The 27,338-nt window shown below is 35.5% G+C and overlaps 3 protein-coding genes across 6 annotated transcripts; 2 read left to right on the plus strand and 1 right to left on the minus strand.

Moving 5' to 3' along the window:
- The first annotated feature begins 698 nt into the window (after positions 1 to 698).
- On the plus strand, positions 699 to 12,679 carry LOC108326171 (actin-depolymerizing factor-like). 2 transcript variants are annotated; one of them, XM_017559498.2, is made up of 3 exons: positions 699 to 890; positions 1,809 to 2,074; positions 12,201 to 12,679. In XM_017559498.2, exons 1-3 carry the CDS (start codon positions 864 to 866, stop codon positions 12,349 to 12,351), a joined length of 444 nt encoding a protein of 147 aa, XP_017414987.1. In that variant the 5' UTR covers positions 699 to 863; the 3' UTR covers positions 12,352 to 12,679. The 2 variants fall into 2 exon arrangements, with proteins under 2 accessions (XP_017414987.1, XP_052731066.1); XM_052875106.1 differs by lacking the exon at positions 12,201 to 12,679 and adding an exon at positions 6,395 to 6,555 and having other exon boundaries at positions 731 to 890.
- Positions 12,680 to 16,844: 4,165 nt separating this feature from the next.
- Positions 16,845 to 22,347, plus strand: LOC108325858 (cryptochrome-1). 3 transcript variants are annotated; one of them, XM_017558957.2, is made up of 6 exons: positions 16,845 to 17,684; positions 17,800 to 18,253; positions 18,946 to 19,167; positions 19,396 to 20,102; positions 21,192 to 21,849; positions 22,048 to 22,347. In XM_017558957.2, exons 2-6 carry the CDS (start codon positions 17,944 to 17,946, stop codon positions 22,056 to 22,058), a joined length of 1,908 nt encoding a protein of 635 aa, XP_017414446.1. In that variant the 5' UTR covers positions 16,845 to 17,684; positions 17,800 to 17,943; the 3' UTR covers positions 22,059 to 22,347. The 3 variants fall into 3 exon arrangements, with proteins under 3 accessions (XP_017414446.1, XP_017414445.1, XP_052731067.1); XM_017558956.2 differs by having other exon boundaries at positions 16,964 to 17,336; XM_052875107.1 differs by lacking the exon at positions 22,048 to 22,347 and having other exon boundaries at positions 16,964 to 17,336; positions 21,192 to 21,997.
- A 735-nt stretch (positions 22,348 to 23,082) lies between these two features.
- On the minus strand, positions 23,083 to 24,658 carry LOC108325859 (probable aspartic proteinase GIP2). Its single transcript, XM_017558958.2, has one exon. It carries the CDS (start codon positions 24,565 to 24,567, stop codon positions 23,251 to 23,253), a length of 1,317 nt encoding a protein of 438 aa, XP_017414447.1. The 5' UTR covers positions 24,568 to 24,658; the 3' UTR covers positions 23,083 to 23,250.
- Positions 24,659 to 27,338: the final 2,680 nt, after the last annotated feature.

Here is a 27,338-nt window from a genome sequence, read left to right on the forward strand (position 1 = left end):
AATAAGAAATTGTGGATATTTAAAAAGAAAACTACGAATAATTAAAAGTTAAGGACTTAAAACTGTATGAAATAAAATCCAAAAAATAAAATTATAAATATAAAGAATAAATTTTAGTCAAGCAAAAAAAAAGACGAATTTTTATGAGATCCGTTCAAGTGTACTTGCGTCGACTAGAAGAAAACAATAAACGTTTTCATGTAGTTTAGCGTGGTAGTTGAATAGAAGAAATAATTAAATAAAAAAACGCTTTAAAAGATTAAAGTAGTTACTAATTTGATAGATTAAATTGCAAATGTACAATTAAAAATATGATAGACTAATTAGTCGATAGAGTGGGTAGGTAATTTCATCACACAGGATCACCTAAATGAAAAGAGTTAGGCCAATATTTTACCAATAATAAATTAACAGCATACTAGAAAAATGTTATTTATTAAGATAAAGGATTATATTAGAATATTAGAATGATTCCAAAAATATCGTCATATTTTTTAAAGACTAATTTGCATATTTTTTATTTAAAAAGTAAAAAAAATAATTGTATTAGATTAAAGAAATAAAACTATATTTAAATCTTTATATGTCATTATTTCGTAATTCAAACTTTAGACTAAATTGCAAAAAAGAGCTTTGGAAATTGTAAACTGAAGGGGACTTTTGCAACTTTGTAAAAGTATTTGCGTTTCTCTTTTGTGGAGGTTTTCCCTTTGCTTTGGTTTTACTTTACCTTTCTTAAGTGAAGAGAATAAATACCTTTTTTTGCGTTCGATAATTTTCTTCACTATTTTTCTCTCCTCTCCACACAATTTCTCTTACCTTTCTCTCGCTGCGCAAAACACATCTTTTATCTCACTGTACCCATGGCTTTCAGAGTAGGAGGGGGAGGGGTAAGCTCTTCCTTTCATCTTTTCGCCTCTCTCTCTCTCTCTCTCTCTCTCTCTCTATATATATATATATATCTTTTAATTAACACTTTTACTTTCTTGTTTGTTTTCCTTATTTTGCCTGTGTTGTTATCACTTGATTTGTTGAACTTTTATTTATTTTTGCGCTGTCTAGGTCCAATTTTACTGATGCTACAAATTTAATGCTACATCTTTGTTTAATCTCATGCTTTTTAGTTTGTTACACTCACTTGACATCAAATCGACATTGATCTTTATGTTGTCTTTTGGTTTGGGTCTATATTCTAGTATTTCGAAACTTCTCCTTGATGCATTTGAGTTGGGCCTGGTATGTGTTAGATTTTTAGTGCTATGTTGGGTTCGCTACGAGGATGACTCAGAAATTGAAATGAGAAGGTTTTTTATCTATCCATTGGCTTAAATTTCAATTGGTTCACTGTGATGATACATACTATCTTACCAAAGGAAGGGGTCAAGAAATCAGGCTAGATCATATGCTAACAATTCAAAGTTTATTGAATATTTTGTTCCTTTCCCATGCATGAAGTTGCTTTGAGATGCAATTAACTTTAGGGTTGCTTGCATCAGAATTTTTAATTGATTCAGGGATTGGATGCAAAATAAGTAAGTGCATTTTGTTACTTTTGAAATATTATTTAATTTTTGCACTCATACTGCATATGGATCTTGTGACCGAGCTCGAGGGAATTACATTTGTTAGGAGTATATGATTGGTTCTCCTGTTGGGTTGTTGTCCTTTTTTTCCTGACTGCTAAGACTCATTTTACTGTAAGAACATCATCATTGTCCTTATCGTTATCGATTTTGGTAACATGGTTGGAACATTGAATTTGAAAGGGGCTATAATTTAGAATTAATCAATATGTTGCTTCATTGTAGGGAAATGCCTCTTCTGGAATGGGTGTTGCTGAGCATAGCGTTAACACGTTCCTGGAATTACAGAGGAAGAAAGTTCATCGCTATGTGGTTTTTAAAATTGACGAGATAAAGCAAGAGGTTGTGGTAGAGAAAACCGGAGGCCCTGCTGAGAGCTACGATGATTTCACTGCATCCTTGCCTGAAAGTGATTGCCGATATGCTGTTTATGACTTTGATTTTGTGACATCTGAGAACTGCCAGAAGAGCAAAATCTTTTTCGTGGCATGGTTAGTCTCTTGATTTCATACACTACTTTAGAAATTGCATATCATATTAACTCATTCTAATATTCCCACGTTGGTTTCTGTTTACACTGTTTCATGCATCTGGGTATAGCATTTTACTGTTGCATCTGTGTAGCTTGCCTCAAATCTTGAAATACAGATAAATACTTAAAGCCTAAGACGTCTTAGGGTATCATGGCCACTTTGCCCATCTAAAGAGGTATCTATGGGTAAAATGAAAGCAGATTATACAATTTAAATTCTCTATAGTGATGTAAGTCTCTAGTATATCTACATATGATTCCAATCGTTTACTATGATTGTATTTTTTTCCTTGATGCGCCAATGAAGTTTTATTGAAATGAGTACAAGGGTTGCGTAACCCTCTAAAAGAACCAGATCATATCAATCAAAGGCAGGTCCGAAACCAACCACATTGTCTGATACAAGTAAAAGGTTCCGTGTACCAATCAGAAAACAAAAAAGAAACCCCTTTTGTTCTTCTGGGAAATGACATTGAGCATTATGAGATCCATCAACCCCATCATATCCTAGGGCAAAATTTGGGAAAAAGTCTTATTGTTACAACAACCATATTAACAGCATAGTAGAAATATGCCAAGCATACTTTCTTTCCTCCAACATATTTCCATGCCAAAGATAAGAACTTGACCACGATGAGGCATAACTTCGGAAAATCCAAGCCAAGTGTAAAGTTGTTAGGTTCCTTTATTCAAGGAACCGAACAACAGCTCTATGCTCACACACACACTCAGTATAAAAGAAACATGTATGTATATGTATTTCTATTTCCTTTGTAATGTGTAGAAAAGAAAATACAAGTATCAATCTCTCTCCCAAGGAAGCCTCCCTTCCTCCTCTGGCCAAGAGGTCCAGTCTAAATCCCAAAATAATATCTGATACCCCTCTCCCTCATTCTGTTTATTATTTATACTCTCTCTCTTCGAACAAACTAACCTCCTTACGTACATCTTTAATTGTCTAACATTACCCTCCTTCCCAACATCAACCTTGTCCTCAAGGTTGAAATTAAGGAACTGCTGGTGGATATACTGCTCCTCCTCCCAAGTAGCCCCTTCCAAACCACCCTCTTGCCATTCTATTAAGACTTGGGGTATCTCCTTCCCGTGTTGCTGATGGTTCCTTCATTGTAGCACCTTCAGAGGGATGTACGTGTGTCTATCCTCCTACAATTAAAACTCCCTCCACCTGATGGTCTTCTACAGCTACGATCCTTCTACTATTATTCAAATCATGATATGCTCCTTCTTGGCAAAGCTGCTGCAATTTCTCCACTTCTTCAGAAAAAAGTTTCATTTTTGCGGCTTTCCTTCCTCAAAAGCATCTGATAGTCTGCTAACTGGTTGTCTTTGGTGGCCTTTAGCGAAGCGAGCTCGACTCTCAAATCATTGACTTGTCCAAGAAGCTCTTCCTTCTCGGTCTTCAAGTACTTTATGATCTCTTTTGCAGCAGACAAGCAATTGATGAATTTAAGTTGTTCTTCGTTAAGGTGTTCCAAATCCGATAGTTTCTTAGTCTTGACTTCGGTGTATTTGTCATGGAGCTTCGTGTACAGAACCTCCACTGCACGCACAAACTGTATTGAGTTAATTTGAATTTGAAGTCTATCTTCCTTCAATGGAATTTGATGGTCTATTTTCCTCTCAGGTGGCAGCCCCTGGGGTTCTTGAAACACCCCCTTGAACTCTGCCAAAATCTGTTGCAATCCCGCTTCCTGGTGCTACTCTCTCTGCTTCCCAGTCTCCCTCAGTCATTTCTGCTTGGCTTAAGCTCCAACCTAGAGGCATGGTTTCTATCCCCTTCTCCTTAACAATGCCTTAGGGATAACCACTTTACATGTCAATGTTGGATTTCCATGAATTTCTACTTCCTTTTCTTTGGACTCAAATCGCATCGTAAGTTCTCTCCAATTTACCTTAATTTCTCCCACCCTTGCTAGCCATGCCACCCCTAATATCACATCTACTCCTCCCAAGTCAAAGAGGTAGAATTTCTCTTTCACTTCCAGTCCTTCCAAAACTAATGGAACCCCCCTACAGCATCCCTGAGCTATTTTTTCTGCCCATCCCCCATACTCACCTTGTAAAGTGGTGTCTCACTTATTTCCAGTCCCAATTCTCCCACTAGTCGGTTTGAAATAAAATTGTGGCTCGCGCCACTGTCAATTAATACTAGAACTCCTCTCCCTTGCACCCATCCTTGCAATTTCATCATGTTTGATGGGGTGAGCCCTCTTGCCGAAAACACAGCCAACTCCATGCTCTTGTTCCAATTCTGGGATGTCCTTTACTTCATTTTCATCATCTTCCTCTGCCAAAATCATCACCCGCAGGCTTCTTTCGGCGCACCTATGACCTGGGCTGTAAGGCTCTCCACAGTGGAAACAACGTCCTTCTTCTCGCTTTTTTATATACTCTGGATAGGGTAGAGTTATTACCCCTCGGCCTTGGTTGTTTCCCCTCCACTGCTACCTACTTTGGAGCTCGTATTATTGGAGACTGTTAGGATATTTATCCTATTTTATCATCATTATAGTGTGTCAAGGGTTACCCTATTTATCATGATTATATTATGTCTAGGATTACCCTATTTATCATGATTATATTGTGTCTAGGGTTACCCTATTTATCATGTATTTGTGTATCAATTTATTCTTATAAATAGAAGATTGTGAGAGGGATCAATCAAGCCCTCTAGAATTATTTTACAGTTTCAATCTTAAGTTGGTATCAGAGCGGGTCGATCCGACTCTGGTTTCTGTCTCGTAATATATATCTGTCTGGCGCCACAATTCTTTGTCGCCCGCCGCTGCCCGCCGCTGCCCGCTGCTGCCCGCCGCCGGCCACCGTCAACCGTCGGCCACCGTCGTCCGTCGCCGGCCACCGTCCGGCCACCGTCACCGCCGGCCACCGCCCGCCGTTGCCGGCCACCGTCACCGCCGGCCACCGCCCGCCATTGCCGGCCACCGTCGTCCATCACTGTCAAAGTTTCCTTCGTCTAAACCCTTAGGGTTTTCTTGTTCTTCGTTAGTACTATTCGTCTTCTTCAGAAATGGCGTCTGGCAGTACTCTTTCCTTCTCTGGAAGTCCATCAATTACCTCCGAGAAGCTAAATGGAAAAAATTATCTATCATGGTCTGCTGCCGTTGAAATGTGGTTCCTTGGCCAAGGGCATTATGACCACCTTGAGCGAGATGGAAGCCATGTGCCTACTGAAAAAGCTGATCAGTGGAAACAAGCAGATTTCCAGTTGTGTGCCCTGTTATGGCAATCAGTGGAACCCAAACTTTTTGTATCTTTGAGGGCTTTCAAAACTTGTCACTCCTTTTGGAAGAAAGCCCAAAGCATTTATGCCAACAATATTCAACGTCTCTATGACACTACGAATAAACTTGCATCTCTTAAAATGGCAGACCATGATATGGTGTCCTTCATGGCTGAAGCCCAATCTGCTGTCGAAGAACTTAGGATGTTTTTGGAAGTAGATCCATTAGAGGATATAAAAAAGAAACTAGACAAATTCTACATGGTGTTGATCCTTCGTGCCCTACATCCCGATTTTGATCATCTCAGAGATCAACTTCTAACTAGTCATGAGGTCCCCTCTATGGAAACATTGACCACTCGCCTTCTGCGTGTCCCGGTATCTCAAACTCAAGAAGCGCATGAACTAGTGGAACCATCTGTCATGGTTGCCACACGAGGAAGAGGAGGACGTGGCACTAGAGGAGGAGGACGAGGAGGTCGGGGACGTACTCAATGCACATATTGTAAAAGGATGGGTCATACTCAAGAGAATTGCTACTCCTTACATGGTTTCCCTTCCAAAACCGCCAATATTTCGAAGACTGAAACTTCCACTTTGAAAACTGAAACCTCCACTTCTATGTTTTCTGAGGATGAATATCAAGAGTATTTAAGGTTAAAGTCTAACAGTTTGGCACAACCATCTCAATCTCCCAATACATCAACAGCCTGCGTTTCTCAATCTATGGAATGTCAAAATTCATGGGTAATTGACTCAGGTGCTTCTGATCACATTTCTGGTAATACCTCTTTGTTCTCATCTATTTCCTTTCGAGAAAAACCTCATTTCATAACCCTTGCAAATGGATCTAAAACTTCTTCCAAAGGAGTCGGTCATGTTTCTTTGTCTCCCTCCCTCAATCTCAACTCAGTCCTTTTTGTCCCTAATTGTCCTTTTAATTTAATTTCCTTAAGCCAGTTGACTAAAATGTTAAATTGTTCAATAACCTTTGATCATAAATCTTTTGTTATACAGGAGCGTGGTTCGGGGAGACAGATTGGAGAAGGATATGAAGCTGGCGGATTATACCATTTTGGATCTCGTCCAAGGGTGTCTTGTGTTGCTGCTCTTAATCCTAAAGTGCTACATGATCGACTTGACCATCCTCATTTGTCCAAATTAAAAAAGATGTGTCCTGAACTTAGTGGTCTCCAAACCTTAGAATGTGAGTCATGTCAATTAGGAAAACATGTTAGATCTTCCTTTCCTAAAAGGTCTCAATCAATATGTAATTCTAGTTTTTCCATCATCCATTCTGATATATGGGGACCTAGTCGTATCTCCTCCTTTGGTTTTAGATATTTTGTTACCTTTATTGATGAATATTCAAGATGTACTTGGGTTTATCTTATGAAAAATCGTTCTGAATTGTTAGCTATCTTTACATCCTTTTTGAATGAAATCAAGAATCAATTTGATCAAGTAATCAAAATATTAAGAAGTGATAATGCCAAAGAGTATTTTTCATCCTCCTTTTCTGCCATCTTGAGTTCCCATGGTATCTTACATCAGTCTACTTGTCCTCATACACCACAACAAAATGGTATAGCAGAACGAAAAAATAGACACTTGGTTGAAACTGCTCGTACCCTTTTGCTTGGTGCCCATATTCCTGTCCATCACTGGGGGATGCCATCTTAACTGCATGTTATCTTATTAATAGGATGCCCTCCTCCTCTCTTGATAATAAAGTCCCTTTCTCCATTTTGTTTCCTAATGATCCTCTCTTTCATACATCTCCCCGAGTGTTTGGCTGTGTATGTTTTGTTCATGACATGTCTCCAGGTCTAGACAAACTCTCCGCTCGCGCTCTCAAATGTGTCTTCTTAGGCTATTCTCGACTTCAAAAAGGATATCGGTGTTACTCTCCTGAAACTAAGAAGTATTACATGTCTGCCAATGTCACATTCTTTGAACAGACTCCTTACTTCTCTCCATCTGTTCAGGATGTTTCTATCCTCCAGCAGGTCCTTCCTATTCCAATGGTTGAGTCAAATAGCTCCACTGTCTCTGTCATTCCCAGTCATGATCACAATCCTTCTACACCTGTTTCTCCACATACTGAGATCATCCCACACAGGGCCCCAATGGATAGTCCACCTCCCCAAGACAATGGTGAATCTCCTACTTCAGATTCTTCTCCCTCGTCACCTCCTCCCACGCCTCCTGGTGCAAATGATTCAGCATGGCCTATTGCCCTCAGAAAAGGTACTCGTTCCACTCGGAACCCTCATCCCATTTATAATTTTCTAAGCTATCATCGATTGTTGCCCTCCTATTTTTCTCTTTTATCCTCAGTGTCCTCTGTTGTTATACCCAAGAATGTGAAAGAAGCACTTGATCATCCTGGATGGCGACAAGCTATGATTGCAGAAATGCAGGCTCTTGACCACAGTAATACTTGGGAGCTGGTGCCCCTTCCCCCAGGAAAAAAGGCGGTTGGTTGTCGATGGGTGTATGCAGTTAAAGTTGGCCCTGATGGTGAAATTGATCGGCTCAAAGCTCGGCTTGTTGCAAAAGGTTACACTCAGGTTTATGGTCTTGATTATTGTGACACTTTCTCTCCTGTAGCCAAGATGACTACTATTCGTCTCTTCTTTGCCATGGCAGCCATTCGTCACTGGCCACTTCATCAATTGGATATCAAGAATGCCTTCCTACATGGTGATCTTGAGGAAGAAGTTTATATGGAGCAACCTCCAGGGTTTGTTGCTCAGGGGGAGTCTGGTATGGTATGCAAATTGCATCGATCTCTATATGGCCTCAAGCAATCCCCACGTGCTTGGTTTGGAAAGTTTAGCTCCATTGTTCAAAAATTTGGGCTAAAACGCAGTGAAGCAGACCATTCAGTTTTTTATTGTCATTCTTCTCTCGGGAAATGTGTTTACTTAATAGTATATGTTGATGATATTGTCATTACAGGAAATGATGCTGTTGGAATATCTCAACTAAAAGAGTACTTGTGTAGACATTTTCAAACCAAGGATCTTGGAAGTCTCAAATATTTCTTAGGCATTGAAGTAGCACAATCAAAAGATGGAGTTGTAATCTCCCAAAGGAAGTATGCTCTTGATATATTACAAGAAACAGGCATGATTGATTGTAGACCGGTAGACAGTCCCATGGACCCAAACCAGAAATTAAGGACAGAAGAAGGTGAATTATTCTCCGATCCAGAGAGGTATAGGAGGCTGGTTGGCAAACTGATTTATCTCACTATTACAAGGCCAGATCTATCCTTTGCAGTTGGAGTGGTTAGTCAGTTCATGCAGGCTCCATGTATTGACCATTGGAATGCTCTCATTCGCATTCTAAGGTATGTAAAGAAGGCTCCCGGGCAAGAATTGTTATATGAAGATAAAGGAAGCATTCATGTCTCTGGGTATTGTGATGCAGATTGGGCAGGTTCACCTATTGATAGACGGTCTACAACAGGATATTGTGTTTTTCTGGGAGGAAACATTATTTCATGGAAAAGTAAGAAACAGAATGTAGTAGCTCGATCAACCGCGGAAGCCGAGTATAGGGCAATGGCATCAGTAACATGTGAACTTATATGGGTGAAACAATTCCTTCAAGAGGTTAAATTTTGTGACATCCATACTATGAAGATGTATTGCGACAATCAAGCTGCTCTCCACATTGCATCAAATCCAGTGTTTCACGAGAGGACTAAACATATAGAAATTGATTGTCATTTTGTTCGTGAAAAGTTGTTGACCAAAGAAATATGTACTGAGTTTATTGGGTCAAACGATCAACTCGCAGATGTATTGACCAAGTCATTAAGGGGTCCTCGGATTGAGTTTATTTGTTCCAAGCTTGGTACATACAATTTGTATGCTCCAGCTTGAGGGGGAGTGTTAGGATATTTATCCTATTTTATCATCATTATAGTGTGTCAAGGGTTACCCTATTTATCATGATTATATTATGTCTAGGATTACCCTATTTATCATGATTATATTGTGTCTAGGGTTACCCTATTTATCATGTATTTGTGTATCAATTTATTCTTATAAATAGAAGATTGTGAGAGGGATCAATCAAGCCCTCTAGAATTATTTTACAGTTTCAATCTTAAGTGAGACGTCCTCCTTCTTCGAGCCATGCCCTCCACCAGCGTTCACAGATGCCTCCGATGATCCTTGATATGTTTCTACGACTGTCTCGAAACTCGCGAAATATTTTCCCCATGTCGCCCCTCTTTTTCCTCCCGTTCCGCCACTCCCTCACGATCCCGACCCAGCCTGTTCGACGTCTCGAGCTCGCTCCATCGCCGTCAACAGATCGCGTGGGTCGTGCGGCCTCACCAAATTTCGCAGTTCTTCCTGCAACCCAGCGAAAAAATATCCCAGTAATTGCTCCTCATTCACTCCCGCTGCCTACGCCACCAAATATTCGAACTCCTGGATGTACGCATCGACGCTTCCCTTCTGTCGCACCGCGGCCAATTTCTCAAAAACGGTGCCCCGGTTCAGTCCGTCGAACCTCCATGTCAGCGCCTCTGTAAACAGCTTCCACGTTGGGTGTTTGGTTTTCTTCCTCCAGAAGCGGAACCAGTAGCTCGCGCCTCCCTCCATACATATATAAACCAACTTCATCTTCTCCTTCTCGGTTACGCTCTGTATGTTGAAGAACTTTTCAGCCTTTGCGATCCAACCCATGGGATCAATACCTTCAAAAGTTGGTAGCTCAACGCGCTTCGTCCAACTGCGTTGTACTTCGCTTCAGTCGTCTTCCGATTCCTCCTTCGAACTCTCCGATAATCGTCGTTCTCGTTTGCCATTGATGGAACTACGACTTCCTTCCGAGCTCCGATCTCGGTTCCTGGAGCGTCGTCCTGAGGATCGCTGAAATGCGAGAGTCATCGCTCGCATCCCTGCCTTCAATTCCTCCAGGGTCGACTCTATCGCCACCCTCCGTCCCTCTATCCTTCCTTCTAGTGCGTTTAGTTTCCCCTCCATTCTTCTTCTTCACGCGCTCCGATTGCTCCTCCGATACCGATCCGACAGGTCGAACCAAATCTGTTAGGTTTCTTTATTCAAGGAACCGAACAACAGCTCTATGCTCACACACACACTCACAGTATAAAAGAATCATGTATGTATATGTATTTCTATTTCCTCTGTAATGTGTAGAAAAGAAAATACAAGTATCAATCTCTTTCCCAAGGAAGCCTCCCTTCCTCCTCTGGCCAAGAGGTCCAGTCTAAATCCCAAAATAATATCTGATACCCCTCTCCCCCATTCTGTTTATTATTTATACTCTCTCTCTTCTAACAAACTAACCTCCTTACGTACATCTTTAATTGTCTAACAAAAGTAAAGATCACACCGGACGAGACACGCAATACAATGATTGTCTATGACTCCCCTCCAATAATAAAAGGGTCTTCGAGTAATCATGAGCCTAACCCCGGATCATACAAAACTTAACCTTCTCTCCACTCCTTAACCTTCTCTTTATTGAGAGATGTGAGAGGAAAATGCTCCTATCTCCTATTTCCAACCCCAAAGGTGGAACACCTATGACATATTCAATTCTTCGTAACACTATACTTGGAAACATCCAGCACCCTCTCAATGTAACCAATATTCTGTTATTTTGAATGCCTATTTTCATTCTTCTTGTTATGGCCCACTCTAAACATACGAGTGACAGAGACTGAACAAGTAGTTTGACAAGTTCTTAGATCTCAATTTTTATGCATATATGTCAAAGTCCGATATCTTATTGCATTCTCTAGTGTAGAAACTTGAAAAGGTTTCTGTATATTTCATTTTATAAAATATACCGAGCAATTTATTACGTAGCTTATAGCTGTCTCATAAGCTAGTGTATACTTTTCTTTGATTGTTTATCCTTAGATCATTGCTGACTTACCTAGATCTTTTCCAATCGTAAATGTTGCTAGAAAAGTATACAAATAATATTGAGTAAGTTTGAATGACTGAACTGTTTTACCCAGACTACTTACTGGAATTACACAATTTGGAATATTTTTCTTTTCTTGAAGTCACGGGATGGATTTTAGACATTGGTAAAGCTATAAAGTTTCTCCTTGTTTGTGATATAAACTTGGTATAAACGGAATTTGTCTGGTCATCAATTGACGCGAGAGGTTGTTTTCTTATGATTATTTTTTACTGTGGAAGAACTTGTAATCTTTTTTATTTGGGATCCACGTGATATTTGGCATGTGCTAGTCGACGAAAACTTATTATTGGGGTATATATCATCATATTTTCAAATGGAGTAGGGGGTAACCTGTAATGGAACTGTCTACATATTTTCAAGCAAAATTGAACTTTAATTAATACCTCTTTGAACTGGGGACAGAATTTATTTTTTCTCAACTGCTAGACTTATCCATTAGTAACATACTGTATGTTGCTTTGTCAGCTCTGTGACTTCTTTTTTCGCTTAGTTGTTTTTCCCAATGTTTCCAGTAGTTAATTTATGTTCTGTCATCCTCACTAAACGAATGTGATAGTTTTTTATATCTTTAATTTTGTGTTGATAAATATTTTTAGGTGTTTCGATTATTTTATAGATTGACTATGATTGCAAGATAGACGGCCTTGAAAGAATTGTGTGGCCGGTGTCAAAATATGACTCACAGTTTCTTTCAACTAGCTTATCTGACACTTCAGATAAAATTTACCTTCTATTTATTGCTGTTGGACTAAATCAGAGGAAGTTTCTCTCAAACATTTTGGTACATCTTTTGTTGCTTTTATTCTTCTGCTTTACGGTTTACGAAGGGATTATTTTACAGGTCTCCTTCAGTATCCCGCATTCGCTCTAAGATGCTTTATGCAACATCCAAGGACAGGTTCAGAAGGGAACTACAGGGCATCCATTACGAGATTCAGGCAACAGACCCAACAGAGATGGATCTTGAAGTCCTCAGAGAGCGTGCAAACTGAGCAGCTACGCAAGAGAGTCGTGTTTTTAGGTGACTAGTTAGGATATGAGACCCTGCGGGACTGATGTTGACTGATACCCTTTAGTTCTACCATGTTATTGGTCTGTTTCGATATATTTTTTTCTTAAACTGCTGACTTATCATTTATCAAGTGAATAACCTGCACCTGTGAAAGCTGATTAGGGGTTCCTGCCTAAGAAACTCCACTGCAGGGGAATTTCAGCATTTCCTAATTGCCATGATGCTTCACAGGGGCAGATTAATATATTAATGGCTATTGAAAAATCAACTTATATTCTATGAATTTCTAGTGGAAGTTGGTGAATCTACTTTGTTCCTTTTTAATCCACGCAGGGGTTTAGTTTTGTTGCTTCAGTTCCAGGACTGGAACATTTGCCAATTGCTTTCTGAACTTAAGGTATGAAAACTACTCAATAAGCTTACTGATTTGATCGAGTAACAGTTTAAAATTATTGTGTATTTTCTCCGTATATTTAATTTTTAGTAAAATTGGATCTAATTCTTACCTACGACTTTTTTATTATTTGGGCATGTTTACATTTTCTAATTTGTACTAAAATTAAATTAAACAAACGACACGTTTAGTATGTCTTTTTTATAACACTCGGAATTTTTTTTCTTAAATCAATCTCGACCTTTAATAAAATGCATGTGGTGTCGGTTTACTTTATTAGACAAGAATCATATCAGAATATATACAAGTAAAAAAAATTGAATAGTCTGTCTAAAGTTTAATAAAAAATATTAAATTAATATCACATTTAAATATAATTACATATTAATTTTATGTCTAGTTTAATTTCATTCTCTCGATTCCAGATCAGAAATGTGGTGTAGGATGGAATTGAAATGATGAATTAATTTATAGAAGGGAGCATGATGAACTGGCCAGGGCAGATTGGCAGGCAATGATATGGCTCCACACCATTATTGCTTTGGTCCTGTCACCTTTCTCTCTCTGTTTTTTTTTTGGTTATGTATGTCTTATCCAAAAAGTGATGGTATGCAGTGCTACTGTTTTCTATTTCTATTATGCAAAGTACTAAATTTTCTTTTTCTGTTAGTATTGTGTTGAATTGAAGCATGGGTCCTGTTAAGGGGACTGGTGTAATAAATACAGGAAATGTATCTCGGTTTTCTTTTTATTTTCGTGGGCCTTCATTCTCTCTTATAAGTGTAATATCAAACGTTTCTAAACTTTTATCTTTTACGAAATTCAAATTTATTTATTTTTAAAATTTTGATATATTTTAAATTTTAAATTTTAAATTTATTTATATTTTTTTTGCTAATCAAATGTATTTTTTAACTGAAATTAAAATATGAATATATTAAAGGGTATAAATTATTCAAATGTTAAGATAAAAATATGTTTGACACATAAAGAAACTTTAGTATAATTGAATTAGAAAGAATATATTTATTATTTTTAAAATTTAAAAATAAAAATGTATCAAATTTCTAAATGAAAATAAATTTTAATTTTATGTTAAAGTTTAAAAACTAAAAATATATTTAACTTATTTTTAATTTATAGTTGGTTATTGGTTTCAGGTACTTCGAGAAATTTGAAAAATATATTTACAAGAATAGAAATTATTCACTAAATAAATTTATGTTTTTATAGTAAGCAGATAAATTCACGTTTAAGTATAGCTTTTTATTAATTGGAATATATAGAGATATTTGTGTCTTATTATACATAACTCTAAATAGAAAATTAATGATAAACATATAGCTATAAAATATCAATATATTCTTGGAAATTATGTATTATCTTATATTAATAAGATAGTAAGAGCTTTTGAGATTTTTTTTTTTGTGTGAGTTCTGTTGTGTCGTATACGATATTAGATCTCATTTATTTATTTTCTCTGTATAAGTCCTCAATTTCATATCATAAAGAAAATTTGTTACTTTCCTTTTTTTCTCATTAATGAATTCAATTTGAGACCTTAAAACAAATTTTCATTGCTCTTACAATTTATTTTTTGTTGGTAAGAGAGTTAGATATGTCAACATGCTCATGTAAGGTGGTTAATCTTAATCCTATATTGAATGAGCATATTTTTAACTAATTCGATTTAGTCGTACTAGAAAATTTTAATTAATTTTTAAATATAACATCTTCAATTTCAGATAAAGATCGAGTCGAACTGTCTTGTCTTGAAAGTCAACTTGAATATGTCCAGATTAAAGTTTAAGTCGAGTTGATATAAATTAAAGGTCAATTCGAGTCAGTATAAGCCAAAGTTATAACTAAGTTTAACTGAGACAAATGTCAAGATGAGTCAGCTAAATTAAAGGTTGAGACGAGATCACTACATTAAAGGTTGAGATGAGTTAGTCAAAGCTAAATGTTAAGACAAGAAGGTTTGGGTTGAAAATTAAGATAGACAAATTTGAGCCGAATATTGAGATGAGAAAACTCGACTTGGAGGTCAAAATAGAGATATACTCGAGTCAAATGTTAAAGATGAGCCAGCTTAGGTTGAAGGTCAAGATAGCTTGGTTTAGGCTGAAAGTCAAGATAGGTCAACTCGAGAAGAATGTTGAGATGAGTTAGCTTGGACAAAAATTTGAAATTTGTCATCTTGGGCCAAAGGTCAAAACCGATCAACCCGAAAGTTGGAACGAGTTAGTCTGGGATAAAAGTCAATATGGACCAACTAAAACTAAAGGTCGATTCGAGTTAGCTTGACCTATAATCAAGCCAAGTTGTCATAATTAACTCAAGTTAGCATGAAGTATAGTCAAAATGAGTGAACTCTTAGTGAAGATTGAGACAACTCATTCAAAACTAAATATCAAAACAAAAATTGAAACGAGTAAATTTAAACTAAAATTTATATAAAATTAAATATAATTAGTTATTAAATTAAAGATTTACACTTTTAAATACTCAAAATTGATAATTTGACATTTTTGCATAGAAAAACAACAACCAATATAAATATAAACAAGTATAAATTATTAAATGTATATAATATAAACAATTTAATTAAAAAAATTATATTTATATAAAAAATACATATGAACATACACATTCACGTTTTCTTGCATGATTTAAAAAGTCACTATCAACTATACCTAATTTAAAAAAAAAAATAGAAATTGCCTGTATTAAAAAATGTGTCTGGTAGTTAATGCAAAAATTCTCCACTAATTAAGACGACTACATATTGTGAAATTTATTTATAATGTTATATTTTATTGAATCTTACTCATTTTTTTTTATTTTAAATTATTCTATTGATAAACTATCTATTCCATTTTACTTTATTCTATATCCAAATTTTTTGTCAAACTTTTAAAAAAGTATGATTTTTGTTGTGAAATTCATTCTTTATCTCTTTTCATCAAATTCAATATCTTTATCCCACAGATATTCGTATTCTTTAGTTCTGATCTTTACATGATAAATAACACTAATCAATGTATTGTGTAATTCAACAATAATATGTGCAAAGGTGGTCAAAATCATCATTAAAATTTATTATTTTAACTTTAACTTTTATTTTAGTTTGAAATACAAAATTATTTATTTGTTATTTGTTGACACATCAAACTAATTCTTAAAATTGTTTTGTAACTATTCTCATTTGATATCCTTTTAAATAGATAATAAAATTAAGTAATGAGATAAAAAAAAACTATCATAATAAGATGCAGGGCTTATAGTTTAAGGTATCATCATCATCATCTAGCATATTTAGGAAAGTAGCATGGGAATGTTAATGAGTTCTCACCTTTATACTTGGGAATAAAACTTTTTTTGTAGAATTTGATTATAAAGCTATCAAATTTAATGTTCATAATATATTAAAAGGGAGCTCACTATTCCTATTAAAGTTAAATAGTTAAATTATGATTAAAAATTTGCACAAAACTTTTGTAGAATCTTTTTCTTAAGAATCTTACATTTACAAAATTAATTTTAGTTAAAGGATGAAACATTTTTTTTAACAAACGTCATTTGAGAAAAAAAAATTACTTTGTTACTGCTTACTGATTAATCATTATTTTTTTTAACCAAATATTTAAAATAAATTATTACTTGCAACTGTTTGCCATGCTTGTAAAATGATTTATATTATTATAACTTATTTGTGCATTTATTTTGAGATTTTGGATTAAAAAATTATTTAAATAATATATCATGTTAAATATTTACCCAAATAATGAGATTTTTTAAATTAGAATTCCGTTAAAAGAAAACTTTATTATTTCTATAAATATTTAACATAATATATTATCAAGATAAATTTTAAATCCAAACACGTTATTACTGACGCTAACACATGTGGATTTAATATAAGAGAGATTACTTTAACTTACAAGCATCTGTACAAAATTCCTTACCTAGTGAAAAATCTTGTTACAGTTCTAATTAACAAGGGTGTTATCATCACTGATGAAAGTAAATCATACATGTCTTAAACAAGGAAAAAATAATTTGGGTTTCATTGCGTTGATATTGTACAGAAGTCCATGTCATGATTATCTTTTACAAATCACGACGCACAACTGTTGTTGTTACGCCCACCAGGTTTTGGATTTATTGAGGATATTTTTATGATGTTGTGGTAAAACTTTGGTCCATTTTGATGAAGTTGTGGAAGCTGCTGGTAGACTCTAGTGACATGTTCAATGTTCTTATCCTTTCGTCTCTGTTAATCATACGTGTCTGTCTCCCACTTTCATCAGTGCACAAACCTTGTGATCTTCCACACGTGATCACACTCTAATCAGATCCTCCCAACCCTCCCAACACACTTCCATGATTCAATCACTGTTGCCTCCTTTAATGGCCTCTATTATTTATCTCTAGCTATGCTGTAACTTAGGCCGAATCTTTATTTGATTTGATTTAGTGCAGCTAAACTTTGATGATTCGGTTGTGAATATTAAATATCTAGCTGCTGAAGGGTGTTTCATATCCTCCTCATATAGTCCCAGTTTAAGGTGTGTTTGTGGATGAATTTGAAGAACTTTCCAGTTATTCATCTCTATATTGAAGATTATTTTCTGATATGATATTTTGAATATTCCAACTCAGTGCTTTGTGGATTTTTATGCTTTTGCAACCTTTATTATTCTTCAGTCACTTTTGTTTCTCGATCGGAAATTTTCTTCTTTTCCTTTTGTTATTTTTAACTGGTGGTGGTCTTTAAATTGGTGAGTGAGACATGTGGGGGATGGGTTCTCTGAGTAGGATTTAGGTTGGATACCTAACACAAAGCAAAGTGGCATCCAAGTTGGACATCCTGATAAGCTACTTGTTTCTTGGTCCACTTTGGCTGTGATTTTGAGGTTCTCATCTCATGCTGCTAACAGATATCTTTATGTTTTTTGCAAAAATCAAGATCCAACCTTTGTATCTGATATCTTGTCTTGTATTAAATTTTCACATATCTTCTTTTGCCAGGGATCTTGATTAGGAGAACCGTGAAGTGTTGAGGCGAACTTCGTAATTCTTTAATCGGGTACAAGTAACTTGTGGAGAAGTTACTCTGACATGGTATGAGGTTGAAAGTTTTGGCTGTGCCATGAAAAATTGGAAGTGTACAATATGGTTAGCAACAGGACTATTGTTTGGTTTAGAAGGGACCTTAGAATTGAGGACAATCCTGCATTAGCTGCTGCTGCCAGGGAGGGTTCTGTACTTCCTGTTTATATATGGTGCCCTAAAGAGGAGGGACAATTTTATCCAGGAAGAGTGTCAAGGTGGTGGCTGAAGCAATCTCTTGCTCAACTGGATCGGTCACTGAAGTCTCTTGGGACCAGGCTTGTGTTCATCAAAACCCATAGTATTGTCACAGCTCTTTTGGACTGCATAAAGGCCATTCAAGCAACAAAAGTAGTGTTTAACCATCTATATGGTGAGTGCTGCTGTCAGAATGTAGATGGTGTAGATTTAGCCTTCTATTTTGAATGTTTTAGTCAATTTTGAATGTTTTAGTCAATTTTGAAGTGCATCCCATCGTAGCATATGTTTGGTATCATTTAATGTTTTGGATGTCCAAAACTTGAAGAAGCAAGTGAAGGCTTTTTCTATTGATAAGCTTCAAGGTTGGATACTCCTTGAAGATAGTCCTCGAAACTGAACATATCGGTATGCTCACTGAGTGACAATTACTTGAGGCGTTTTCTCACCCTTACTATTTTGGTAGTGCTTCAGTTTGATAATCTGCTACTGAAAAATGGCGCATGATTGTCAAATATGGAGAGTTTAAAAAAATATACACTGATTCTTATTTGTCATAACACATTAAAAATCATTATATAGCAGGTAACATGAAGAATTAGCCGTAAATCTGTATTTTTGTTTGTTGACTGTTGATACACAAATGTATGCACTCTATGGTTTAAGCATTCTATTCTAGCACTACTACTTTTGTTTGTCATATTACTTATTTAGTCTTTTAGATAGCAGCTTAACTAGTTGAGACATGAGAATTAACTGGTACTAACAAGATTGGTAAATAATGAACAAAATAACTTGGACATAGATTTCATATCAGTCCAGTTGTAGCTAGCTGATCCATGTTTCTTACGCTAAATGTTTTACCAGATCCAGTTTCACTTGTCCGTGACCACAACATCAAAGAAAAACTAGTGGAACAAGGCATCTCTGTGCAAAGCTACAATGGGGATCTGTTGTATGAGCCATGGGAAATATATACTGAGAGTGGACGTGCTTTCACTACCTTCGATGCTTTTTGGAAGAAATGCTTGCACAAGCAAATGGATGTTGTTTCAGTTGTTCCTCCGTGGCAATTAACTCCAGCTGAAGGTATGATTCGACTATACACATAATTCATGTTACTTTGATTTGATCGTTTCTCGTTAGTATGATTGTTGGTATCAAGTTACTGCTAGAGGTTGAGAAATAAGAAGCAAGTCTAGTTTAAGACAATGCTTATAGAAAGTAGCTGCAATCTGATAAGCTTCTGTTATCTGCATATTAACTTATCATGGATATAAAACACGTGAGAATTTGTTTCCCTCCTGTGGATTTCAGGAAAAGTTGAGTGTTGTTCAGTGGAGGAACTGGATCTTGAAAATGAATTAGAAAAGCCAAGCAACGCGTTACTGGGACGGGCATGGTCACCGGGTTGGAGAAATGCTGACAAGGCCTTAACAGAATTTGTGGAGCAGCATCTACTTCACTACTCCAAGAAAAGGCTGAAGGTTGGTGGAGACTCAACGTCACTCTTGTCCCCATATCTTCACTTTGGAGAATTGAGCGTGAGGAAAGTTTTTCAAGTGACACGTATGAAGCAAATATTATGGACAAATGAAGGCAACAGTGTTGGTGAAGAGAGTGTAAATCTTTTTCTGAGGGCCATTGGACTTAGAGAGTACTCACGTTATCTTTGTTTCAACTTTCCCTTCACTCACGAGAGAGCACTTCTGGGGCACTTAAAGTTTTTTCCTTGGGATCCTGATCCTGATAACTTTAAGACTTGGAGACAAGGGAGGACTGGTTATCCTTTGGTTGATGCAGGAATGAGAGAACTTTGGGCAACAGGATGGATACACAACAGAATAAGAGTAATAGTTTCAAGTTTTGCTGTCAAAATGTTGCTTCTACCTTGGAAATGGGGGATGAAGTATTTCTGGGACACACTTTTGGATGCAGACCTTGAAAGTGATATCTTGGGTTGGCAGTATATCTCAGGTGGCTTACCAGATGGTCATGAGCTTGAGCGCTTGGACAATCCTGAGGTATCAATCTGATGGGATATTTTACACTCCATAATCTATTTTCTATGTACTTTCAAGGTTGCTTAATTAACATAACCGACATTATCACCACCTGGAATAGCATTTATACTGCACCCAAACTCTTTGGTTTCCTTACCTCATTTCTATCCTCGTGTGCCATTTTTTAATGTCTAAGGAGTTTGATTGCACCCGATAAATAGTAACACTGCACACAAGTAGAAGATATTGATTTTGTGTAGTGAAGAAAAAACTGGCACAGTCTAAGTTATCCTTACTGCAATAGGAAAATTAGATACTTTCTTCATAATTTCTTCAATTCCTTTATACCTGTGAAATTTACCCGTTCATATTTCTTCAAGTTCTAAAAGGAAGGATGAATTTTGATCCCTATAAAAGAATTTCCTTTTAGTCATCTTAATTCTTACAGGTACCATTTTTAGTTGCTGCTCATACCTAATTTTAATATTTCTAGTCCCTGTAGCCAGTCCAAAAACGATTAAAAAAAGAGGCAAATTTTGTATCTATAGGGACCAAATGAGTAAGTTAGTTTAAAAGGAATAAATCTTCAAAATTCACAGCTTATCTCCTTTCTATCTTCCAGGATAATTTGAAAGTTCTGGTTACTAGTACGGGGGCATTAGGACTTGTATAAGATAAAAATAGGAAGAAAAAAATTAAATTAACTTTTCCACAGTTAAACTTAAGTTATGCACAAGCTAATCGAAGCTCTCTCATATACCTTATCTAATTTTTTTATTTTTAAATTTGAATGAATTAATATTAGGTTATGGATAAGTCCGTTTAATTTTTTCTTCTTTTTTGTTTCATTGAACATTCATGGCTTTCTTGGTTCCATTTCCTATTAAATACTAAGTAGGTTAGGAATCCTAATAGTTAGAAAGTTATCTTCTGCTGAGCTGCATATTGAACTGAGTCTGTTATTGCATTTTGCCCATGAGGAAAATGAAAGAACTATTAGTCTCCCTTTTGACTTCATTTCTTCTAGAAGGAGTAAATTCTACCCACTTTGAGGTTAGAAAATTATAAAAATAAAAGTGAGAAGTCTCATATCTGTAATTTTGGTGACAGATTCTAGGTGCCAAGTTTGATCCAGAAGGTGAGTATGTGAGGCAATGGCTACCTGAGTTGGCAAGAATGCCAACTGAGTGGATCCATCACCCCTGGGATGCACCACTTACTGTGCTTAGAGCATCAGGAGTTGAGTTGGGTCAAAATTACCCAAAGCCAATGATTGATGTAGATTTGGCCAGAGAAAGACTCACTGAAGCTATATTTAAGATGTGGGAATCTGAGGCAGCAGCAAAAGCTGCTGGTACTGAACCAAGGGATGAAGTTGTTGTAGACAACACTAACAGTGTTGAAAACTTGGACACTCCAAAACTTGTCTTTCTGGAAAAGGCTCCGTGTGCTACTGTTTCTGCTAATGATCAGAAGGTACCAGCACTACCGGATTCCAAGATAGACCACCCTCCTACTCGTAAGAGGCCAAATTGTATGGTAGAGGAGGGGCAGAACCAGGATAACTCTCAAAATCATAACAAAGATATTGGAATGTCAAGCATTGATCAAGACATTTGCTCCACAGCTGATTCTTCATCATGCAAGAAGCAGTGTGCCAGTACAAGCTCATATTCATTTTCAGTTCCACAACAGTGTTCCTCATCTTCAAATCTAAAGTGGCCATGGCAAGAACAGATTGACATGGAGCAGAGTTCTAGCAAAGATGGTAAGTATATTCTTACATTTCCAACGGAGAAAAGATATGAAAATACAGTCTCAAACGAGAGACATTTACAAAAATTATTTGAATAAACCGATTTACAATGATGTTATCTTTTATAACTATTATGATTATTTGAGACTCAATTCTTTGCAACTTTATTGGCTTTTTGCGGGCTACTAATAAATAAGAGTTTCAATGCAGGAGCTATGTGAAATCGATGTTGTTCTCGTTGATAAATCCAATAGCAGCTGCAGGACTCACGTAAAGAAAATGGTGGCATATTTGAGACCTGCGGTTTGTTTTGCATATGCTATCAATCAGTTGTGTAATAGGTTATGAAATCCAACAAGAAGAACACGGATTAAAACAACAGTGAACATTGTATATTATGAACTTGTGCGATTGGCTGGTCCAAAAGCATTCTGACAATCTCCTAGGTACAAGCTATATCAACAAATACTCTACACAAAACATTACTTTAATTTTATTCGTGTTACTAGAGCCTTTTGTTTTTGCGCAATTAAACAATATTTTCCGAAATGTAATTAAATAATAACTGGAAAACTAGTACAACCTTTCTTAATCTTGTTAGAATTTAATTCAATCATGGGCAATTAAAAGTTTTGGTAGTTGACACACTAAGCATAGGTTTCCTTTTTTTAACGGTTCAGTGGTTTCCTTTTGGTAACACTTCAGCTTTGGCATGAATGAAGCGTGTTATAACTGGGATAGTACTCAACTTGATCCAAAAGCTAGTTCATGTTTTTTGCACGTCCAAGGTTATTAATCAACACTTTTTTTCTCTAATTCTTCCGATGTGAAATTGTTCTCACTTCAAATCACAAACCGACACCTTGTAACTTGTATCCAACAGTTAGCTATTTGGTTGAAAAATCACCCATATAGCGTGTGCAAAGGAATGGATCAGCACGAGACCAACAACTACAATGATTTATCTATTAACGTGCCAATGTAGATTGGTAAAAACTGTGGGTATTCGGATGAGGAAATTCCGGCATTAAAACTGAACAGCAAACAGACTATTTTTTTTTATCATTATTTTATGATCATCGGTATTTTGTTTATTAAAAAGAAGCAAAGTAATTAGCACTGATTGTGACAGGTTAGATTTTATAACAATGGTAATGATGTGCTATAACAGGTTGTTGTTTTGATTATTATGATTTATATCGAGGAAGAAAAACCAGAAAGTAATTCAAGATGTAGAGATGAATATGATGGAACAACGTGCTCTTTATTTTCAGTCTAGACATAAGGCAATTAAGTTTGGAGGCTATTAGTAAAGATAACCTCACTTATTATTCATCACCTCGTCTAAACACACATTGATCTTAACCTACTACAATACAAATTATGATTATATTATAGTAGAATAATGAAATTCTAAGTAGAAGAGGTAAAGTTAAAGTTGGCACAGTTGGTGTGTTCCAAGAAGAGCGAGCTGAAGCCAAGCCTTGAGGTTGCTAAATCAAATTGTAGGAAGTTGTTCTCCAACTGAAGTGCTCCGATGGTAATTGAAGTCATTGGGTGAGAACCACCCACCACAAATCCAACTTGGGCTGTACTTGGGCCTGATCCAGCATCCACAAAGCCCAGACAAATTACATCATCAAACCGCACCATTGAATTTGCTCCGATGATGCTCCATACCACTTTCTCATTCTGCAACACCAGATTTATAGTAGGCACAGCCGGGCCCATCGGTGTGTACCCAATGTCTTGGCTCGCAAAGCAAGTCCCAAATGGAGCCACGGGTGCAACAGTAGCGGCTCCAACTGCTTTCACAAAGGCCTCTGACACAGCTTTGTAAATTGAGGTCTCCATAACAGTGTATGGATTAACAGTGCTAATCTTAGTCCCACCAACGCCATTTCTATCTATAGACAAAAGGGTCTTGTTCAACGGGACATCTTTGTCAGAAATTCTTATAGATTTCACTCCGATGAAGTATTCAACCGACGGTTCCCCCAAGAAAGAGGCAGGAGCAGTGCTGACAGGGTTTGTAATCAGCGGGGTGAAAGTGAGAACCTTGGAGAGATCCTCGTTCAAATAACCAAAATTATAAGGGCCGTCACCAAAAAACATAACACCATCTGTCATAGTGGAGGAACTCAAGCAAATGGCAAATTTTCTGGGGAAGCTGAAAGCTGAGGCAAATTGAGAAGGAAAGGAAACTTTAGTCCTGCCAAGACCAGCCATGCCTGTAACACCACTGGCAAGGCCTTTTTGGACAACATTTGATCCGCATATAAAGAGAAACTTGGGCACAGAAACCACCCTTACAGGATTGTTTCCATCGGTGGAATTGGTAGCAACAACATCAGCATGAATGTCACCATATGTGGAGACCCCAGTTACAGTGTTGCTAGGAGAGCGACCGCAAATTTTCTCCCCACTGCAACCGTGCGACCCGAACAGTGAGCACTGAGCAGAGCCACAGCGGACAGGTTTAGAAGTGGATGAAACATAGCCCTTTTCACAGTTCACCCAAAAGTAACCGCCACCAAGATCAACGGTTAGCTTCACCGGCACAAGTGGGGTTCTTTGTTTGATTCGGGTGACATACTGAGGAACAGAGGCAGAAACATCTTTGGTGACGGGAAGAACAAGTGCTTTTGGTCTGAAAGAGGTTCGAGCTATGGAGGAGGAGATGAACAACGTAAGAAAAGACAAAAATAAGAGTTTAGCAGAGGCTGCCATCGGAACAAAGCAAGCATAAACTGTAAGGAAGTAGATGAGACGTGAAGATAGAGATAAAAAGCAAACGTTTTAATGATGTGAATAACATGGAGAGGGATTGGTACATACTTATATAGCTTCTTCATGTTTGACTTTTCTTCGCTTTTGGATGAGTTTCAGCATCAAGTTCAGCACACAGATTTATTAGTTAAATAACGCGTGTCAGTGTCAAAGGTGGCAACTGAGTTGATGCAATCGCAGACTCAAACATCTCCACCACTTCTTTCATAAGATGATATCGGCATTTGGATTGCCTCTGGTTAATAAGTTCACATCACCACACCGACATTGTTGAAAGAAATATAGGATCATTTAAATTTTAATCCATAAACACCAAATTTGATCCTTCGTTAAATGATCAAGATGCATAGATTTATATGTAAGTAAGTTTATAAAAAAAGTTATTATGCATAAGTTTACGTGTAACATTTTTACTTTAGTTATACATTTTAGATATAAACTACGATTGGGTGAAATTTAAATAAATACATGTTTGAATAATTTAGTTTATATCTTTGTTATTGTTTTGTGTTTTGGAGCTTGAGTGTATGGAGTCGTCGAAGAGTAACATATTTTGGAGAAATTAGATTCTGAGTAATATTGTAAGATGGATAGTAATGATAGAGATACAAGAGTTAGACCTTGAAATTATTCGAAGTTATTTTAGTAGCTGTGGTAGAGATCAAATAAAAGGGGGTTTTGTAGAGGGATGTAAGGTTTTTGTTTGGACATGGAATTATTTGTCACATAGGTTGATATAAAAAGGTACGCCACTTTTTTTAGCATTTTTAGTTCATTTCTTAAATTATTTGTGACTAATTTAAGTTTTTTTTGTCTACCATTAAGTTTTATTTTACTAATATAAGAGAGAGTGTAAAAAATAAAATTATAAATAACTTAATAAAAAAGTAATGAATTATTTAAAAAATTTACTTGTCTTTTAAGTTTCATTCACTTTGCCACCATGAGTGATATAAGGATGAGACAGATGTCATCATGACATTTAAGTGTTTATATTTATTTATGATAAAAAAGTTGTTTAATAAAAAAAGCTTGTATACATGGTAAATCTTAAGGAGCTAATTATAAAAAATGTATAAGTCAACATTTCAACTTCAAAGAAGAAAAGAAGGCATTCGAAAACAAAATTAATTAATGTGTGGGTCTTTGTCCAACTTTAGGTTCCAAAATTGATGTAGACACCTTTCATAGATTACAATCTCTAGAATTTGTTCACGTAATGCAACTAAAGATTTTAATCACCTTTTTATTTAGATAATGATATGCTAATAGCACTCCTCAATATCTGCCACGTAACAACTTTTTTAAGGAAAAAACATCAATTTAAGAAGTCAACAAAAAGTAAAGACCTATTTATTTTAATAAAAAATACCCATTTAAGACATAATTACTGATAAAATGGCCTTATATCTCTAATGTTTTTGTTTAAAAAGTACAGAGCCGTGGAGTGCTTCACTTTTCTTATTTGTTAACGAGATTACATAAATAATTAAGTTTCGTGATTGAAAAATGCAAATGTACGTTAACAAATTTACTTGGATTTGATAATATACACCTAATTAATTATTAAAACATATGACATATTATCTAAGTCTTTAAAATATAAAATAAAATTCGAATATTATAATATTCTATTTAATAATATAAACTATTAAACAAAACATCATGTAGAACAAATAAATAAAAAGAAACATACAAAATATTGATATAGTTATCTAGAATAATTATGTAAAAAATAAAAATTACTATACAATATCTAGGTAAACTTAACAAATCACTTAACAATATTATCGGTTCCATCAACGACGTATTAATACCTAACTCATTATCTGCTTACACCAACAAATGATTATTACAAAAGAAAAAACATTACATATGAAAAAAGAAGACATGATAAGCTAGTATTAAAAAAAATTCATAAATCATTTAACATATATATATATATATATATATATATATATATATATATATATATATATATTAGTTCAACATTTTATCAATCATATAAACATTCAAGCAGTTGACTCTAGACTTAATTATTTGAATTATGTATATAGTATAGGTGTGCACTTGTAATAATATTTATAATATGCAGAGTCATAAACATATGAATTATTACTATAATACTCGCAAGATTAATCTTCACACCTAAGACTAAAAGTCTAAGATAAAGACTTCTTGTCATTCTTTCTCTTGTCCCATTTATTTCTATATAACTTGAATGATTGGTAGTATATCAACATATATAATTTTAAAACACTTGTATGTCGAAACATACACTAATAACATCACTACTAATTTCTCATTGAATTGGTTCCAACCATTCACAATCATATTATAAACCAATTATAGTTTTCACATTTACAATGTTATAGACATTAAACAAATTGTAAGAGGTGTATGAAATTTTAGTTAAAATTATATATTTAGTCAAAACTAAAAGTGTTTAAATAATTATTTTAATTATAAAAAATATTTCAAACATAAATCTAAAAAACAAATGTCAACACAAAAAAAATCCTTTATATATAAATATAAATTTATTTTGAAGAAAAATTCATAATTAAAGAAAAATTAAGTTTAACAAAAGATCAATGAAAAAATATTAAATTTAAAAAAGTTATAACTTAATGTATAAAATTAATAAAATAATTATTTTAATTTAAAAGATAAAATTAGAAAATAGATATAAGTAATGTTTTCAAAATAAT

The sequence above is a fragment of the Vigna angularis genome, chromosome 3 (genome assembly GCF_016808095.1).
Source record: "Vigna angularis cultivar LongXiaoDou No.4 chromosome 3, ASM1680809v1, whole genome shotgun sequence".
NCBI lineage: Eukaryota > Viridiplantae > Streptophyta > Magnoliopsida > Fabales > Fabaceae > Vigna > Vigna angularis.

Coding starts and splice junctions, on each gene's coding strand:
- LOC108326171 (XM_017559498.2), top strand. CDS start 864: ATGGCTTTCAGAGTAGGAGGGGGAGGG. Junction 891..1,808: donor TCAGAGTAGGAGGGGGAGGG/GTAAGCTCTTCC, acceptor GCTTCATTGTAG/GGAAATGCCTCTTCTGGAAT. Junction 2,075..12,200: donor AAAATCTTTTTCGTGGCATG/GTTAGTCTCTTG, acceptor ATTATTTTACAG/GTCTCCTTCAGTATCCCGCA.
- LOC108325858 (XM_052875107.1), top strand. CDS start 17,944: ATGGTTAGCAACAGGACTATTGTTTGGTTTAGAAGGGACCTTAGAATT. Junction 18,254..18,945: donor AGTGTTTAACCATCTATATG/GTGAGTGCTGCT, acceptor ATGTTTTACCAG/ATCCAGTTTCACTTGTCCGT. Junction 20,103..21,191: donor AGCGCTTGGACAATCCTGAG/GTATCAATCTGA, acceptor TTTTGGTGACAG/ATTCTAGGTGCCAAGTTTGA.
- LOC108325859 (XM_017558958.2), bottom strand. CDS start 24,567: ATGGCAGCCTCTGCTAAACTCTTATTTTTGTCTTTTCTTACGTTGTTC.